The sequence below is a fragment of the Bactrocera oleae genome, chromosome 4, assembly GCF_042242935.1.
Source record: "Bactrocera oleae isolate idBacOlea1 chromosome 4, idBacOlea1, whole genome shotgun sequence".
NCBI classification, from domain to species: Eukaryota; Metazoa; Arthropoda; class Insecta; order Diptera; family Tephritidae; genus Bactrocera; species Bactrocera oleae.
The window spans coordinates 66,477,386-66,498,181 of NC_091538.1; the positions used below are offsets into that span (position 1 = coordinate 66,477,386).

The window sequence follows — 20,796 nt, forward strand, 5'->3', positions numbered from 1 at the left end:
GTTCTTGAGACTCTCAACACAATGTTGCAGAAAGTTTAGATATCTGATTTAAACACTTCACGTTTCATATTTACATGTTTTATTATTTCCTGATTTTTTTTTTTTTGAAACCGATCGTTATGGCCATATAGTATCAACTTTACACTTTGTTGTGGTCAGTCATGCACAACAGAGAATAGAAAATTTTTCATTTTAATAATTTTTTCTTTTTTATGTATAAAGTATCAGTTCAAATAAAATTTACTAAAATTTCTAGTTGCTAACATTTAAAGCTACCCCAAATTCTTGGTGCTCAAATTTATTTCGCATGCTCCAAATTTATGATGTAAACGACCTTTTTCATCCAACATTCCATAATAAATCATAACTCTTTTGTAGCGTGAAGAAAGTGACTGGCAAAAAGTAAACAGCAAGCAAGAGCATTCATTTACAACTGGCAAGTCTAACGCAACCCGACATTCTCAAATGCCAGAAAAGGCTAATGACACATTCAATTCCTTTGTTAGACTCGCCATGGCATTCTTAGCCGCTGTCAGACACTCAAAACTAAAATATACCTAAATACGGTATATGAAAGGGCACAACAACAGAAACCCGCATCATTTACACTTTATGCAAATGTCAGCAAACTCGTCCGCATACGCACACACTTCCATGCAAATGGAACAAAAGGGATAGATGAAATGGGCGCAATTGCCTACTTTTGTGCGCGCTGAAAAACTAGGCAGCAATAAAAAGGTAGCAACAAAAAGCGTAACACAAGCAATCGCTGGCAAAAAAGTATATTTTCGCATTACAACTCGCTTATGCTTTGCTTAGCCGCATTGACTTGAAGCTGAGCGTGAACCGCAGACAATATGCACTTTTTGTCTCTAGAAACGTGCATTTGTGTGTATGTGTGTGTAGCCGCCATTTGTGTTGGCACTTTTGTGGCTGTCTGCCGCAAATATTTTTACATTAACCACGGCACTTACTAACTTAATACTTTTGTTGTTTTTTGTGTGTGTTTGTGTAAATTAGCATTGGGGCTAGGCAGTAAAATAGTAGAGTTATGCTTACTTTATTTGCATTAGTGTGTACTTACCTCGTAAATATCAATGCCATGGTTGAGCGACCACGATGTCTGAAAGTAATCTTCAATCCTTTGTTTCAGTTCTTTGGGCATCTATGTGTGTGTTGTCGAGCGAAGAAAGACATTTTTTCGTGAAAAGCATGAGAAAAGAGAGATACAATATTATTGCATTCTACGCATATACCTATAATTAAGGTATGATATATAATAACTATACATATAAGACTTTCATAAACGATCAAACTACTCTGTATCTTAATAAGCTGTCGATAGATGGCGCTGTCATTAATTTTTTTTTATAAAAGTAGTTTTCTATATACCATGCGTTGACATTTAAAAAAAAATTAATTTCAATAAAAAGTCTGTAATATACAATACATATATAAAAAATGATTGAACCGAGTTCATGATTTCACATTGCCACTAGGTGGCGATGAGCAAATTTAGCTATAAATATTTTTACAGCTAAAAAACTGGTTAAAACACAATTCATGAATTTATCAATAAATATCGTCATAAACTTGCCGGATTCCTAGCACTTAACTGATTCCGGGCAACTCAGCCTTATAGTATTGATTATCAAAGGTACTTCTTAGAGGTACAAAATTTTCTGGATAGATAATCGTTAATCAAATACTTGGGGTTGACATTTATAAAAACAAAATTTAGCAGTTTCTCGAGAATCCATTGTATCTAAAATTGGTATGATTTCTAACCCGAAGGCTATATTGCTTCATACTTTCAAAAACTCAATATTGAGGCCAAGGTTTCTATCAGTGGAGCAGGTAAATTTTTTCGCGAATTCATCATACAGCTAACTGTTGTATGTAATTCCCTCTAGCAAAAGGATGATGACACAAGCCACAGAGGTCTTTGAACCATCACGTTCCTGCAACGAATAGTCCATAGTCGGGAAAGTCGAATTTTGAACTGATCAGTTGCATTCGAAACCCAGGTATCTAGTACACAATGAAAGGACGGGTGGAAACTCGAACTGGTGGACCGATGGACAAACAGATAAATAGGCAGATAGATAAATGGACGGATGAACAAATTGTCGGATAGTTAGAAAAACGACTGGTTGGATGGCAGATTAAGTGCCAGACTGAGGTGACTAGCATAAGGATGGACAAGTATACAGATGGACAAACGCGTAAAGTACAAGAACAGCAGGTCGGATGGAAAGGTAGACAGATAAATTGGCGGACGGATGACGTGCTGAACGAATAAACTGGTGGATGGAGGGATGCACAGGCAGACGGAAAAGCTGGGACAGATAGACAGACATATGGTCAGACGAGTGGACGGATAGGTAAATTGTCGAATGGAAATAAGAATATAAGGACAGCTGATCGAATAAATAGGTGGATAGATCAGCTGGCGACCGACGAATGATTGAATATACAAGATTACAGATTGTCGGATGGACTGATGGACACATTAACGGATGAACACACAGAAATATGGACTGACGAACTGACATATAAACACACAAGCAAAAAGACAGATGAACAGACAGAGAGATATATGCATTTATTATGATTATTTCGACTGCAAACCCATATATTATATTTGCCTCAATTAGGTCCTCCAATAAAAACCATGGTTGTAAATTTAAAGCTTATATAAAATTTATTTGTGTTTTCTCGTAAACCTCTCCTGCATCTTTTTCAGCTATCAGTAGAAAATTCACGCAACCATTGCTCCAATTACCCGCTAACATGCAAAATTGTTGCTCGTGGAAGTGTGTAAGCTTGTAAGCGTAGCGCGTCAAATACACTACACGTGCCGGATACTTTGTAAATTATCAAGTTCGCTCTTGTTGTATTCCTAACCTCAAATGCGTGAGACACGTGCCGTTGGCGATTGGCGCGCTCACAACTACAAAACTTCCACTGCGTGATGGATCTAATCATTTGTGCATTAGTTTCTGCAATTGGCAATGGAAATAAATACAAACTTTGACTGCACTCTTTTTATGACAAAAGTCGTCAGTGTATACCTGAAATGGCTTGGAAAGCCTTAACTGTCCTCATACCACTCAATTCTGAGGGCGAATAATACTACAATTAATTTATTTAGCTCTCCGAGACCTTTAAAGTGTTTTCTTTTTTCAAGTTTATGGTAGTAAATGTGCCCTCCTTAACATCCGAATTAAGTGCTTAAGGTATACGTATATCAAAACATTGTCGAGTTATCGCTCAGTGCCAACTAACTTTGTTCGAGAGTCTCTGCCACCAGCTGTTGCCGACTAGTTGCACGCTTATCTTTGCACTGCTCACATGATGTCCTTCAGGTGGTACTTTGCAATTTCCACATCATTTCTTGTTATTTTATGTCTGTATATATATATGTGTGAGAATGTGTGCTTAGAGGACTCAGGACCCATACGTTTGGTAACTAACGTTAAACTGTGTTTTTGCCCGCCACGACTTGGGAAATGCAGCAATAAAAACAAATTGATGCGGCTGATAGGTGCTCGCGCCGTTTGCTTACTTGATAAAATGCTCCGTTGCAGGGCAATCGCGGCAATGGCAACGCTTCAATATCACACGTTCGAGCAGCAGATAGTCAGTTAAGTGAGTCAATATTCATATGGGTTACTGGCGTTGGGCAACAGCGCGTATTATGCCCTTTATACAATATTTACCTAGATATCTATGCAGGCAGGAGTGCACTTGCATACATGCACATAAATATATTCGCTCGCATGTCTATCCGCAGAATATTACTCTTTCTGCCACCGTGCAGAATTCTGTTGGTCCATCTGAGTTTACCATTGCATCCTTGCAAAACAAACAATAACAAGTAAACATGTGTGGTAGTTATGCCAAGAGCTTTCGACGCGCTGACGCAATAAACATTGAAATAACGGCAGGAATGCACCTATATATATATATATGTGATTATCTGCACATAAGGGTGGGCCGCAAATTGGAATGGTTATTTATACACCATTTTTCTTTAAAACGTTAGACCTATATGTAGTAAGACTCAGTAGAAACTATGCTTCATATATAATAGTATACATGTGGGACTGACAAGAAGAAAAATCTTTATTATTGCCTTCGAAATAGGCTCCTGGCCCAGTACAAGCATGCCAATGCTCATTAAGAAAGGAAGTTGCATGACTCGCATGAAGAAAGTTTTCGATGAATTCCCGATCTTCACTGAACGCTTTGTGCAACTCAAATACTTGTGTCATAATTAGATATGGAGATCAAACTTCACACGAAAAAATAAAATATTGTGCCAAAATAGGCAAAAATTTTGTAAAGTTCCGGTTCCCGCGTGCAACTTATATGGGTACGTGTCAAATTTAATCAAATGATATATTCGACAATGGTTGTACCTTCTCATACCAAGTACTGGAATTTCGCATTTTTAAATCTTCTATATCATAAAACCATCTAATAGGACTCAGGAAAATATTATATTTTGTTCTCTTTATTATATCCATATGAAGTATAAATGTATTTCTATATTGGTGATCATTGTCATAATAATACCAAGTCTCCAAAAATATGAGTTTGAGTTTGTTTGTGGCAATCTTATATTCAAAAAATAGTATCAACATAAGGATGATCAACATCGATCATGAGGATATTTTGAACAGTGAAAATCCGCATTGCGTATTATTTTTTATTGAAACGTATTAGTATGAAGTAACCTTACCTTACCCTAATTTTGGTAAAAGTAACTAAGAGCCTAAAACTAATATTTGTAGGTTTTATATTTCTTTCATCTGATACTCAAAAGCACACTTCCAACTTTACAGATAGATATTAAGCATCTAAATACGTATTTCTAAACTTTTAAATCGAATTGCGTTAGTATTTATCTTAGCAAGTATATGATAATTATAATTATTAAATCAAAAGTCGCACCCTCATTTAAAAATCTATAGCATATTCAACACGCGCCGTTATCATTATGCGTTCAAGTGTTTTTGTCAAGCCGCTGTAATTATTGTGCTCGACCACAGACATGGCAGCATAAAATACATACAATAATAAAAATACATATGCTTACGAGTGGCATTTACAACAATAACAAAAAAAGTTGAACTGTCACGTATGCAAAACTGAATCTGGTGCCATTTACCGCTATTCTGTTTTTAAACTTTCGCATGACAAATTGCTCACTAGTATACAAACACCTAGAAATACAACTTTTATTATGGCAGCCATATTTATTTCCAAATTTCAACGGTACTTTACTCAAAATTTGTTGACTCTAACTTAATTTTTAAGCTAGTGCATATTTTTGTACATACATATGTATTTTTGAAAATATGTCTGGTATATATATAGTTAGTGCTTCAATTTGGTGGAATGTATTTGAAGTTAAATAAATACCTAATTAAAATTTGTATAAATACTGCCTGCAAGTTTTGCACAAATACAGAATTATTTGTATGCAATAGAGCTAGTCACAAACTGATTAACGGAATTACCGACATCGAAGCTATAATACTCTTCACATGATCATTTCCTATAACATAAAAGGGTATAAAAATATCTGTATCTTTATTTTGATCGATCAGTTTGTATGACAGCTATATGCTGTAGTGCTCCGATATCTATAGTTCCGACCGATGAGCAGCTTCTTAGGGAGAAAATCACGTGTGCAAAAGCTTCAGATCGATAACTCAAAAAACTGGGGGACTGATTCGCATATTTACAGAAATATGATCAGACGGACATAACAAAATCAAATCGGATTGTCATGCACATATATGATACATTTTATAGAGTCTCTAACGTTTCTTTTTGGGTATTTTAAATTTCTTGGCAAACATAATACACCTTGATCAGGGCAAAAATAAAATACTTCATTAATCTACATATACAAGTACCCTAATGTATAAAGACTTTTAACAATATAAAAAAATGTTTTACACTCCTTACACTTTGCCTTTGAAAAACTGTTTGTTATTTGAGCTGTAGAACTAGTTCTTCAGGAAATTAATGTTTCGTGAAAAAAAAGATACGTGTGGCCGCGGTAAAGTTATTGCATAGCATTTTTTACCAACTTATGTAATTATAATTATTTATTTTTTTTTTTATGCAGTATTTATCTTTTTTTAATTTGCTATTTGTTCAAGTTACTTTTTGAGCGTTGTGACCGATAAGAAAACAAATTTTGCCTTTTATTGAATAAATGGAAAGTTAATAGTTTTTAAAATATAAATCTTGCAATACATGAAACTGTAGATTTACCGTAATTTAAATAAGAAACAGAAGTTTAAGACTTGATATCCTCTAACTATCTGGAAAATACCGCGACAATGGTGGTCCCATATTTTATTGTGGATTCTTATGGATTATTATTCATTTTCAAATTAATTTTTTCCGAAAGAAAAGACGCGAAAATTCATCCGCTCTGATTTGCTATCAGCGAAGTTGATGTTGCAATATCCAACCAAGAAAAGTGGAAATTTCTTACCATTGATAATCCGATTGAAATACCTGATTGCAATTGTATTGTTCAATTCAAACGAAATACGGTGCCAAAAGTGGTGTAGCTATTTGCCAGGATAATTATAATGTTACTAATATTATGATTCCGGATATTAAATAATTATTTTTTTATTAATTAATTTTGTATTAAATTCCATATTTTTATTTGCTTTTAAAAAAAAAATTGTACCTTAAATATTATTATTTTTCAATCAGAGTGCACTGTCTCTTTAATTGATTTGTTTCGCTTGAGATATACGAAAATACGCCTAAAAGTATGCAAACATTTTGCGCCTACTTTGTGATCGTGTTAGGTTTATATCCGTTAAGGAATTTCTTGATTCAGTCCCTGCGCTCAAAGCCCGCCATACAAGAATTTACTCATTGTAATTTTCTGTTTCGTGCAGTGAAAACTTCTGTTGTAATATAATTTTACCGGAAGTAGAACCTAGTTATTATGTAAGAAGATGTTTTTAAAAACATTTTAACTACAAGTCTTCACAAAGCTTTTTTCTACGAAAACAAAAATAAAAGTTAAATTTGCTGCGAATAAGGCTGAAGAACATTCATAGGTGTATATGTAAATATATACAAACGACTGTTTCATTTTGTGTTGACAAAAAATACATTAATATTTTTGTACTGCCTATACATACATACAAGTAACACATACACACATATATAATAATTCAAATCACGCCGTCGAACTCACCTGATGCAGCGCTATAAAATCCTTTAAGTCACGCCATTTGCTCTCGTATAATGAACGGCGGGAATACATGCGCTGGATTATCGCCGTCACATTACCGAACACGACGGCGTGCATTAATGCTGTCAGATGAACGGAAAAAGCCGGCAGAATATGTGTAACGCACGATGGATTAAAAAAGAAAGGAAAAAGCATGATTTAAAATTTTAAGGAAATCCTGGTTAATTACTTTTCAAATCCATACATAGAAATATACAATATATATTTATGAATTGTAAAAAAAGTACTATGTTTTCTCGCTTTCTTACCACCAATTAACATCATGATAATAGAGAAAACCTTCTCGGCTGTCGTGTTCGCAGAAACATTGCCAAACCCCACCGACGTTAGGCTGGTGAAGGTAAAATACAGCGCCGTCGAATAGGCCTCAGCGTTCGTGATATTAGTGATAGGTATCTTCAAGCGCTCAGACAAAGCATGCATCCAACCTGAAAGCACGATAAATATATGTATAATTTTGTCTTCACAATTCCAGGAGAAATAAACGTTGTTTAATGGACTGATGCGGAGTATACGGAAAATATATTATGTTTTAAGAATTTCGTTGATCTTTGGTAATTTAAGATAAGTTAGCATACCAACAGGCGCTCTTAAGTGAGAACAATTACTAGAAGTGATAGTCGGAAAGACATATAATTCTTTGGAGATAAAATTAATGATTTTAACTTTTAAGACAGCAGAGTCGTTGACAGACCTGTTAAAAAACCTCAACGAAAAGATGACAAAAATTACTTGATAGCTAACAAAGTTTCTTCTTATTGATGTCCCAAAAATGGCATTTTTTTAGGCATTCACACCACATAACATAGGTGTGCCCCTTAAGGCTCATATTAACTAATCAGACAACTGAAAGTATTAGCGTTCGAAAAAAGTTTCCTTCACAGCTCACAAGCAATTGTCCTCACTCCTCAGTGATATTACGTTTTACTACTCATTTAATAAATCAAAATTGACACTTCAATAAAATCGCCTTCGCCTAATTGAATTGACCTATTGACCTTTCCAGCACCTATCACAAGACCACTCACATATATAAAACATTAGAAGCTGCTGACATTCGCTGAAACAGATTACACATACACGCAAAGTAAATGACACCCACACACACACACATATTTGTGAGCTATAACAATTGAATGATTAGCAAAACAGTGACAAATGATCCAGTGAAGGAGTACGCAACAAAAACAAATATAAAATAGCAAATGTCAACAATGTCGGACTTAGAAAAATAAACTGCGTAAGCAGGCACTCCCACACAAACACATTAGACGACACTCATTGTTGATAGCGAGCGCTGTTGATTCAGTAGAAGCAAAGACGAGAGAGAGCGAGTAAGCAAAGAGTGAGGAGGCAAAACAAGGAAACAGCTTCGTCAGCAGATCATTGTGAAGCAACAGCTCAATGTCAGCAAACAAACAAGCGAAGCAACAAAAGTGTGACAGGGCGAGTGAGAGCGGATTAGGGATGTGTATGTATTTGTAATAACTGTTTGCGTCTGCAAGTGTGTGCTCAGAATTAGAAATGTAGATATGTATGTATTTGTGTATGTGAATCGCATGTCTTTCGAAAATAGTTTGTACTGCAGCGCCTTACTCTAACAAGCGGAACTGATTGAGGGCATAAGGAAATTGCTTATAAGTTTACATTTCCTGGCAACGCCAAGGAGGCCATACATAGATATGTTAACATGTGTGTTGCATCCATTAGCGAATTATACGAATGGATGTGTATATACTTGCATCCTCATTGGCAATGGAAGTTGACGCTAATTTTCGGCTGATTATATGGAATGAGAAAAGTTTGAAGAAACAAAAAGAGATATTTGTTGCATGAGATAAATAAAATAATAAAGTTCAGTTATGCGCTTATAATCCATTAGTGAAATCTAATTATCCACCCACTAACGGTACAACTCCTTGAAAGAAAAGGAAGGAAAAGAAAGGTAAGAAAGGAGGAAAGAAAAGAAAATTAAAGGTAAGGAGAGAAAAGGAAAGGAAAATAAACTGAAGAAACGAAAAGGAAAAGTAACGGAACGAATCGAAATGAAATTAACCTAAATTAATTTAAATGAAAATGAAAAGAAAGGAAAGGGAAAAAATTAAATGTAAAAAACCGTAACATAATGAAATGAAATCAACCAAAAAGAAAACAAAATAAAAACAAAAAAAAAAACATTTAACTTAAGTTGCATCGAAGCTATATTAACCTTTACACCTAAAAAATATTGAACGGCAGAATTGATTTTGTTTAGTCGGTTTGTATGGTAGCTATATGTTTTAATTGTTCGAACTGAACAATTTGTTCGGATATTATTGCATTGCATTCAATAATAATATGTTCTTAATTTCGTCACAATATCTTGTCAAATAAAAAAGTTATCCATAAAAGGATTTGCTTAAAATCATTCAGTTTGTATGACAGCTATATGCTATAGTGGTCTGATATCGGCGGTTTCAACAAATCAGCAGCTTTTTGAAGAGAAAAGTACGTGTGTAAAACTTTGGGACCAGATCGCGTATGAACAGACGAACATAAAGTATGAAAAATAAAGAAAACGAAAAGATGCAAAAAGATAGATAATTAAAGGCTTAACAACGGAGCAGAGGATTGAAAGACTGCTTCAGTTCTGCAAAAGTATTCAAAAAGAAACACCTGGGTATACATAAGAATGGATGAAAGTGCTGTAGTCCGTAAAATATATAACTGTGTTTCGAAAATGTTAAAGAGTTATATGGGAATAAAAGTGGTTAAAAAGTTGACTAAGTGATAACCACAGAGTAGGTTCGGTGCCAAGCATATTTTTTGGCCTCTACTCCACATTTTAAAGGATTAAATCTTGAGCAGACCTTAATAGAAAAGGAAGTGCAACCAGAACTTTTTATTTTTCTCTCAATACTAATTAATTAATTATTGAGCGGATGACTTTTGCCACATATTGCCACCTTAAAGGCAATGTTAACCCTTTGTAAACATATTCGTTGATACTTTTCAAAAAACTAGTTCTGAATACGCCAAATTTCAGACCAGAGAAATGCTTTTCTAAAGTAAGAGGTGTCAAGAAACTTCAATATTTTTCAACATTTGGTCGCATTTGCGTCATACTTTTAATATTATTCATTAACGCTTTTATATACTTTCTCATATAAATATATATTTTTTTCACTGAACTTCTTTTATATTATTATTAGTAGAATTATATTATTTTAGTAGAATTTTATTTAAAGTTTTAAGTTTATTTAAAGTTTTTGGTATACTTTCAACCATTGTCACTAAACCACAATTTAAGCACAAAACCATTTTATATATACCATATATACATATTTGCATACAAGTTAGCGAACTAATCAAATGTTCGAACACTCAAACCACATGACAGGCGTCACAATGAGTGTTGGTCAAATACAAAATCTCGAATTTTCCTACAAAATCCAGCAACAACAAATTTTCTACAAATTTCTATGCATAGCCAATTTATAGGTGTGCTCTTGTTAAAACTTGAGGTCATGGTCAGGTGGCCACTTTCGTTCTGCGCCATCGATCTATTGCTTAACAATACTGACAATAATATAATTCCTATGAAAACACCAACAAGTAAGCGAAGATTTTAATACACATACATATTTATGTTTGTGTGTGTAATTGCTCATTTGCTTAAGAGATTTAAGTCATGTTGTCAGCAAGGCCTTTCCGAAAATATAGAATTTGATTTTAATTAGTTGCTAAATAGCTTATCACTTATGAAGTGGCAAGACAGCATAGCCAAAAATGTTTAGGGAAGTGTGCGTTTGACTTTAGGCAGTCAGCCTTCGCAAACTCGTTATTAAGTCTATTCGTAATTTACAATTTGTCACGGAAGCAAAGTCAATTCGAGCTGTGTGATGGACTTTTAATTACTTCGGTTAGAAAATGCGGCAAGTGTGGTGTTAGCTTGCAAGCTGAGATTTGTCGCTAGTACCACAAACCAAGCTCCACTAACGAGCATCGTCTACTAGAGCGCGCAACAAAAACACTCATGAGTATATCTTACTATAGAAGTTAGAGGAGTGTAGCTTTTGTGTGGCTTAGAGTTCTCGAAGAGCTTACCAAAATATTGGAAATAGCTGGCAGTGAAGATGATAAGTGATGCGTATATTTCTATAGATAGAAGTTGAAAGTAAAGTTTGGTAAATTTATTATTTTAAAGATTTGAGCAGAAGTAAATTGTTTTAATAACAAATTTATCAACGTAGAAATCCAGATTCCTTTTGTTACCTTTCTTCAGAAAGCCAAATTTCCATCAAAAAAAAAAGCTCATATTTAAACAAAAGAATACTAGTATGGCCTAATATATAATATAAGATTCTTCTGTCTTAGAGTAGATCTCAACAGTTCCACTAAGGTACTAGATCTGACCAAGGTTCATGTTGGGCTGGATGTAGCCGCTCTAACCTGTCATTGAATAAAGGTTCATGCTAAATATATACCGAGCGTCATTTGCCAAAGATGTTTGGAAGAAATTTCGTCATGTACTGTTTTCTGCCCAGTGTTGTAACTACTGATCAACACTAAAACATCTTGTCACCGCTTTAGTGATTCATCAGAATTGGTTAGCATTAAAATTAGTTTGATAAGCTCAGTTAACCAGTATACAAAGGTTTGATACACTTAGAACCGATGTTCAGCTGATTCCCGATATATCTATCTCTGGACTACCCTAAACCTAACCTAAAATTAGAAACACCAACAACTCCCATAGAATATTGGGCTTGAAACTGGGGTGCAACAAATATAATATGTCGAAAAAGACTTACTCCAACAGCAGACCGCCCTTAACAGCCGACTCCCAAAAAGAACATAAGTACATATCCCCCAACAACACTCCTAAACCTCTATACAGAACTAAATAAATATGAAAGAATTATCAATATAAAAAATAATTTTTTTTTTTTTCAAAATTGGAACGTTCATTTAAAAACCAATAATATTATTCAAAGTATTGCCCATCTGAAGCTATAACAATTTCCCATCTTTCTGGCAATTTGGAAATTTCATCCCAATAAAACTGAATCAAGCCATTTTTGGATTATCTGTTTTGATATGAGTTGTGTTCCAGTGAGGTTGTTCTGCATCGACCGGAACAAATGCTGCTCAAACGGGTAGTGAGTTGGGCTTTAAGGCAGGTGTGGCAAAAATTTGTAGCAGTTGTTTTCCAATTATTATAGTTAAATTGTCACATCGTGTCTAGACATTTTTTCAGCCGTCGCTCGCTTCAATTTGATGAGTTGTTTTCGGCAGCTTTTAAATATTTTGAAATGGTTGCTTGAGTGACTCCCAAAAATTCTTTGAGCTCTTCTTGTATCTGGCAACAATTTTCATACTGTAATGTTTTGAGTTTCTCAAACTTTTTTGATAGTGCAAGACGTTCTTGGTTCTCTCAGCCAAAATTCTCACTTTTAAATCGTGTACACCATTTTTTGTCGGATTATTCGATCAATCGATAAAAAAAATTTAATCGATCAGCTTGTGTGGCTGCTATATGTTATAGTGACCCAACTTCTTCGGAGATTGCATTATTGAAAATTGAAAATATCTCAAAATTTCATATCGATATCTCAAAAATTGAGGCACTAGTTCGTTTATCTACAGACGGCCGGAGAGTTATACGGACACGGCTAAATCGATTCAGCTCGTCCTGCTGATCATTTAAATACACACTTTGTATTGAGTATTACGAACATCATAGCAAACTTAATGGTGCAACCTGTTTAGGGTACAAAAGTGATTGTTGCTTACGCTTCCAATAAATAATATATGCTGAAGAAGACGCACAAAGACGGCAGCTCTCCAACTAATGTTCAAAATATTGGAACAATGGAAATATAAGCAAGTTACTACATATCTTATCAAATAAATATATTTATAAACCCAAAAACAGTAAATCTCTTTTGAAAATCCAGGTAGCAGTGGAAGAAAGAAGAACTCTCCCTATCAGTATATAATCACTTGTAGCGCTGTATCGAACTAAAGCAAATTTACTTCAAAAATTGTCAAACCAAAAATATGTATCTGTAAGTATATTTAAAATTGTTGCAAATAAGGTGATGAGCTTGTGCGAAATTAATCGTAATGGCTCATGTACACACTGCTCACACCACACATTTGCACGTGTAACATTGTAAATTACATGAAAGGACATGTTGTGGTACACCTACTTCCCTCGCGGTCATACAGTGCGTATGAGTAATTCTCATTCGAAGGCAAAACGCATGAAATTAAACACATTACCGTGACTGAGGCACAAGCGGGCACACACACACACACACTCTCATCTATGCATATGTATGTAGATTTAGGCGCGTAAACTCACCTATATCCCAGCCGCTATCATTCATCATGTACTCCTTTTCGGCAATGATATACCAGATGCAGGCCAACCAATGCGCCACCAGCGAGAAGCACAACATCAGCAGTGTCAGTATCATGGCGGTGTACTGTGAGTATCGATCCATTTTTTGCAGTAGCCGGGCTAGGCGCAACAGGCGTGTCAATTTCACCAAATGAATGTGCGACTCCTGTGGGAAGAAAAGGAAACCAGAAAAAAAAACAAATTATCAGTGCAAAAAATTGTGTTATGTATATGGTGGTATGCTTTTCATTGTGTGTCGAAGGTGCTGGCACGTATAGCACGCTTGAAAGCAATCTGCTTTCACTGAAAATGTGGTAAACGAAAAAGATTTCAACTTTGCAGCGGAGTCACACAGAACGTGAAAAGTTACGCCGTCAATGAATTTTCATGCGATATTTCTTTATTTTACATGGACGGATGTATAAAATCAGATGATCCGAATAAATAAAGCATTATAAAAAAGTAAACATAAGGTGTCTTATTGTCGACAAAAAGATATATTATTTTTAAACCCTTTATAGAACAGCAAGAAAATTATACATAAATTTTAACCTACGAATTTTCTACTGTAGAACATATTGGCTGAGATTTGCCATACTACTTTTGAGACTCTTAAATTATGATAAATTTAATGGTAGCTTTACATTCAATGATATCAGGTACACACCGGTTAGTTTCTGAATAAAAACAAATACACAACTATAACAAAAATATAGCCTAAGCCAAAACTAAATTAGCATGCACGTATAATGAACACGGCAGCAACTCGAGTGACAAAAGCGAACCTAACTCAGAAAGTCAACAGCAACTCACCGCGCAACACTTAATTTAAGAGCACACCCATTCAATCAAGTGGGTTCAGCTGTGTGCTGAAAGGAAAGAAGTCATTTACTGCAAGCAAGGAGGTGAGTCGCTGCAGTTGCTGCAGATAGAAACATGCGGTCACACAAACAAACATGAACTGTGCTAAGAAAATCCATGCTGTGTCTTTATGCTATGATACGCAGCAGTAGACGAGTTAATCCCAGCGATTTTGTCGCCGATCCCGCAGAAAGTAAGCTAAGACGGATGAGCAACTAGATGGAAAAGACAAAAATGCGCAACACAAACGTCACCAGACAAGGAGACAACTAAAGTGCGAAGCAGATGGTAGGTGGTGGAGTGAAGTATAGATTTTTCGGCGAAAAAGAAGTGGAGTAAAAAATTTGAGTTAGGTGAGATTAATATAAGGAATATTAGTATATTTTTTTATTGTTGACTGTCGAAAGACTAAACTCAGATGCACTTTCATTGAAGCTTGAAGTTCAGATATTGTGACACCATTAATTTAAGAATATATTATTATATGATATTACAATAAATTTTAATACTCTCACACCTTGCTTTCACTAACAAATCATCAAAATTTTACATCGCAACTGATTTAAAGCAATGCTAATATGACTTAATCACTTGCAGTTAACCCCCATTTCTTTTTCTTATTGCCTTCCCTACCTCCTCTTTGCATTTACTTCAAGGTGAGAACTACTCCGTGCTTATTAAAAATACGGCAACAGTTAGTGCAGCGTTTAAGTTGTCACAACAAGAAATTTATATTGCCTACTTTATGGCGCGCAAGCAGTGTCGTGCGCTTTTCGCTGTTGTAATTTAAATAATTTATTTTATCTTCTCTATAAGCGCGCTCTTAATGAAAACAAATTGCTACTCGCCTCTCTAGTTAGAAAGTACTCTCACTGTGGCGCATAATAGCACTTTACGGAGCAGATTAGCGGTAGATATGTATCCGTATGCAAATTAATTATTAAGGCTATATTTTATTTCTTTTCTGAATAAAAGTTCAAGAAACTTACTATGACAGTTTTTTAAGTTGCAGGACAATTGGAATTTTTGATTTGTATACGCAAACGATTAACAATTTAACCTCAATACTAAAAACTACTTTTTTTTACTCTGAACAGGATATATAATATATAGTTAGCCACGAAGTTTATATTACTAGCAGCATAAGTTGAAGGACCTAAAAAGTATATATATAAGTTATTAGCGTGACAAGCTGACATAGCAAGACTATGACCTAAGAACATATTCTTTTGGTTGGACTTCTATATCATATATATTGATGTCATAAAATTTATCGCTCAAAATTAAAGTCCTGGTAAAAAAAACTTTTTTGATAGAGAAATTATTTTCACCAAATTGCGCATAGATTGTTATCCAAGACAACGCTATAATCTTCAAGCATATTGTTTAGATCGGACTACTCTAGCATATAGCTGTCATACAAATAAACCAATCAACGTCAAGATTAAGATCTTTCTGTACTCTTTCAGATTATAAAAAATGGATTACGGTAGGGTTCTACAGCTCCAATGCAGCCGACTTTAAGGACTTTTTCCTGTTTTGTTCTAAAGATTCGGCAAAAATGAAGCTTTTCAAAGGAGTATACAGTCATTTTGAACTTAAAAAATATAGTCTGTAAACCAGTTATTGAAAAACGGTTTAAAATTACTGAAATTTCAGATTTGTTACAATTTCAAGCATGTCATTATTTACTTGCGACCGCATTAAAGTCCACTCTCAAATTATTTCTGACGCAACTGCTCAGTTGTATGAACAGTTACCGCAAATCAATATAGTAAAGTTATTACCCTCAGTAGAATTCTCGTTTCCTTATTAGAAATCAATTTGTAATCAATTATTACAAATCTTTGAAAGTACCTTGACTCTCATCATTAAATTTTGATACTTGAACTTCCAAGAAAGTATTCCACTTACAAATATTTTGTTCCAATTACGATACTACAACTCTTTATTGACTCGTTTTACCATCACGATGCCAGCAAATGACTCGTACTCAGCATAAAAAAGTGCAAGACCTTTAAAAGCTCTTAAATCGCATTTAATCACTGCTGATTATGCTGATGATTCGCTGAAATGCCAACAAAAGCAATATGTCTGCAGCAGGAAAAACTGGTTGAATGCCAAGACAGGAAAGCTGACTATCTCATCACGGTTGCAATGGCAGCAGGAAAAATGAGATATATCCCATCAGCATTGTTTGTCGGACGCAAATATAAGGCAATGCACACAATCTTCCTATCCACCTACCTGTCGACATCCTGCCGACATTGTGTATACGAACTGCAGCGCATTGCATACGCGTTCGGGCAACAAAAAAGCTGCATTTTTGTTGAAAGAGCAAAACTTTGAAAACTTGGCAGATAAAGGAAATGAAAAGTTACAAAATAGCCTTAATGCCATTTGAGGTTAGGGGGATGTAGGTAGTTACTATGTTTGGGGATTTTATAAAATAAATCAAACTCGTAAGCAGATAGTTGCTTTGGTGGTTAGAAAAAGTCAAACTGCTGCAGTGATTTTAGTGAGTAAGCTTCGCATGCAGTTTACAAGGTAGTTGCAAGACTAAAAAGTTGTGCTCATATAAATGGAAATAGTAAAATATAATTGAGGAGTAGCCAAAACTCTAGTGGCAACTATGTTTTATTTCTGAAACAAGTTAACAGAGAAAAAGAAAGAAAGTCTCAGTCATCTAAGAACACAAGTAATTTTCGTCAATCCTAAAGATGTTAAAATAGAAGGTAATCCGGACGAAGATAAATTTGCCAATATTCATAAAATAATAAAAGGAAAAGCTACTTTTGAACCATACATGCGAACACTTTATAAAACCTTCCATACACTTGCTATAAGCATTGGCCTAAACAGTAATTATCCGCTCTTAGCTAAGCTATCAAGCGCTTGAAGCTTCCTGTAAGCACTGATAATTATGAAGGACACCTTCTTGCAATATTTACGAATAAATTCAGACTTGGTCTTATCTCGTGTAAAAGCTTAGCTATAATAAAACAGATATTTTAAACTTAATTTCCTTAACTGTCGGCTAGAAAGTAATAATCCAATTTAGTCAAATAGTATACTTCTTATTCCCTGGACCCAAAAATGTATACGCATATTCGTTTTTTTGTAAAGCTTTCATTAATTTGAAATTATATACTAATTTTAGAAAAGCCATTAAACATGTTTACCGTGCTTGTCAGCCAATTTGGTATTTGAAATTTTCTGACAGCCTTCTTTAAAAAAAAGTTTAAATAACTTACACCGCAAAATAAATTCAACAAATAAATGAAAAAGTTAAGGCTAACTTGAAAATTGAAAGCAAGAAAAATCAGCATCTGAATTATACACGTCCATCGCAAGCAAGTCTTAAAGTATAAAACCAACAAGTGATTTATGCAACTTGTTGCTGCGCCGTTGAGAAAAAAAAGTTTTCCTTAATTCTTTTCATTTTGCTACGCGCCGACTACTCACCTCGCCATTATATAGATCCGATGCATACAGATGATCGAACGGCAACGCCGCCAGCAAATCGACAACAAACCAGCCACGCAAATAGTTAATAGCAATCAGCCTGGAATCGGAGACAACTTCACCTTTGCTCGAGACGAATGTTGTACGAAAATTCAATAAAATGTCTGCAACGAAAGCACAACAAGCATCAAATATGTACTTAAATATTGGCACATAATAAAATATTCACAAGCCGCCGTTGACTGGCGGTCGTAAATAAGCGTTAGAAATAAATAGGGAGGAAAATTTAATAAAAATAAATACAAACAGACCAGTAGTCTGCGGTGACTAAGTAAATGTAATCAAATGCTGCAGACTACTCGGCTAGAGTGTTGCAATAAGAAGAAGAAAATATATATGAGTAGTCAGCATTTACTTGACCTATACATTATAATTCATGCATATTTTCTTCTTTTATATATATTTTCTAAAAAGATATATGTGTTTCAAATGGCACTTAAGTAGTTTTATAGCAGTACGTACGAGTGACCAACGTTGCGTATGAGTAACCTGCATATTTATTTGATTTGATTTGATTTTATTGCTATAAGCGGCTTTAAACTGGAACTGGCAATTTCATTCGTTATGAGTAGATGAGTTTGCTCAGCGTGAAGTAGTTCAGTAAAACAAATGTTGTTGTTGTTGCAGAGGTAGAGCCAAAGCTTTAGTCTTGCAGGCAACTGACTTAGTTTGTGGCACAAGCAATTTAAGGGGGTTATATCCACTTGCATGTCAGAATAAACATGCCATTTTCATTTATATTTCTTTAATATAATTTTATTTTATTTTTTTGAAAAAGCATTCCTTTCAATAATTGAAAAAACACAGAATTTAGTGTTCTTTAATATTCGTTGATTCGTTTTGAAAAATTTTGGATACTTTGATCCTGTAGGCAGCCAATCGCTAGGAGGACATCCGGAAAAAGGTTTCTGTCGGCAGAAAGAATTTTTTATACATACGAAAATTTCCAGGCGACCCGGCTGGATCCAGCGATTAGGAAAAAATCACCTCTCCAAAAAATACCAGCGTTTCGAGAAAAAAATGTTTAAAGGCTTGGGATCCGATTACACTAAGTTAAAAGATTCTTACTAGTACGCTTCTACCTCCGGAACTATTTTCCGATTCACCTTCAAATTTTCGAAGTATATTCTTAAATGTATGTACATTCGATACTAACGAAAAAACAAATCTCGATCTCTTGAAATTCAAATTCAAGTTTAAGTGGATCTTTAGCTAGACAGTTTATATCGCATATAAATTTAATATCACTAAATTCTAAATAAATTCTAAACCACCTAAACGCTTAATATTCATACATTTAATATCATATGCGGAACTTCATGGCGTATACGTAACATATTTTACAGAATTTATGTTCTGACTAATTTTTGCGTTTTTAATGCTCTTACTAATTATTATTAATGTTTTACTTTTGAGCTTTATTAGTATCTTATTATCTTAAATTGTCACCAAATAACTTTCACACGCATATTCCTCATTGAATTCTTCAATAAATAATACACATTGTAGGCGGTCAGTCTATACGCAAACACTTTTACCAAGCTATACTCACACAAAACTGTTTCATTCAGTTTGTAAATGTTTTTTACGCTTCCCTCATGCATATTTTACAAAATATCGCCAAACCACGCACTCACCTGCTATGAACAGCGCCTCAACAATAACATCCGACACCATGGTTTGACGATCCGCTTTCGCGAATGCCGCATTGTACGGCACCAAAACGGCGACATAAAATGTGGACACCAATATAATCCAGTCCCAAAAACCCTTGAAAACACCATAATGCGGCAGAATGAAGCGTGACTTTTTTATTGATTGCGTTTTGTATTCGGGAAAAGGCGCCTCCGTTGAATGCAATAAATTCTGTTTGGAAAAAATGCAAAGAAAAACAAAAATATTTAGTATGAAAAATGCGGTAGATATTAAAATTTGCGCGAAAGAAAAAAAAGCAAACAACAAACGGAGGGTAAGCTGAAAAAACGCACTAATTGCTTGAATGACAGTATCTAGCCGACAATTGTTGTTGTTGTAGTTGTTATTGCGCGTGGCAAAAAAAGGATTAAATTACATTCAAGCTGGATGCGAGAACTATTTGTATAACCGTATTCGCTGCTGTGAAGGCACACAAAAGAACGCTGCGTGAGTTTATTTGAATAGAATCACACACAAACACACGCATATGCACATAACTTTTCACGTTTATTAGCCACGAGCGTTGTGTTGTGGATATTGGATTTATGTACTGCTAACGGTTGAATGTAATATGACTCGACTTACACACGATTGCAGTTGTATGGCATTAGTTTTATTCGCATGTCTGTTGAATTTAATTAAGAGGCAAAAACGGAATGATAAACGTACGAATATAGGTGTGAGACATATGTACGCATGTAGCAAGTGTGTGTGCACGAGCTTGTTTATCGCTATCACACGAAACTGATATAAGAGGTAGTGCTGTTGTTAGTAGTTTGCACATTAGGAAGGGATACCTTACAAACTATCCTTATGACCCAACCAATCACTACAAAAACATTGAAAAAGTCTGAAAAAATTTGATTTAAGTCCGGTGAGGGTAACTAGACCAATAGTCATATACTTGTATAAGGTCTAGTAAAAACGTATCCATTATTTTTCTAATAGATGGCGTCAGTAATCCGTGTCTCGCGTGGTATAAGTGTTCCGGAAACTTTGGCCGAGCCATAACTGACGGTCGGGA

The 20,796-nt window shown here is 34.8% G+C and overlaps 1 protein-coding gene across 3 annotated transcripts in view; it reads right to left on the reverse strand.

The window, feature by feature from the left end:
• The window catches only part of Elk (Eag-like K[+] channel), a 162,035-nt gene that overhangs the window by 17,265 nt on the left and 123,974 nt on the right, over positions 1-20,796 (reverse strand). For all 3 annotated transcript variants that reach the window (XM_036370035.2, XM_070108108.1, XM_036370034.2), the window contains 6 exons: positions 19,715-19,943; positions 18,018-18,181; positions 13,653-13,857; positions 7,552-7,731; positions 7,247-7,365; positions 1,085-1,165 (listed from right to left, as the gene is read on the reverse strand). In XM_036370035.2, the coding sequence (XP_036225928.2) occupies positions 1,085-1,165; positions 7,247-7,365; positions 7,552-7,731; positions 13,653-13,857; positions 18,018-18,181; positions 19,715-19,943 (978 nt within the window). The remainder of the gene's footprint in view (positions 1-1,084; positions 1,166-7,246; positions 7,366-7,551; positions 7,732-13,652; positions 13,858-18,017; positions 18,182-19,714; positions 19,944-20,796) is intronic.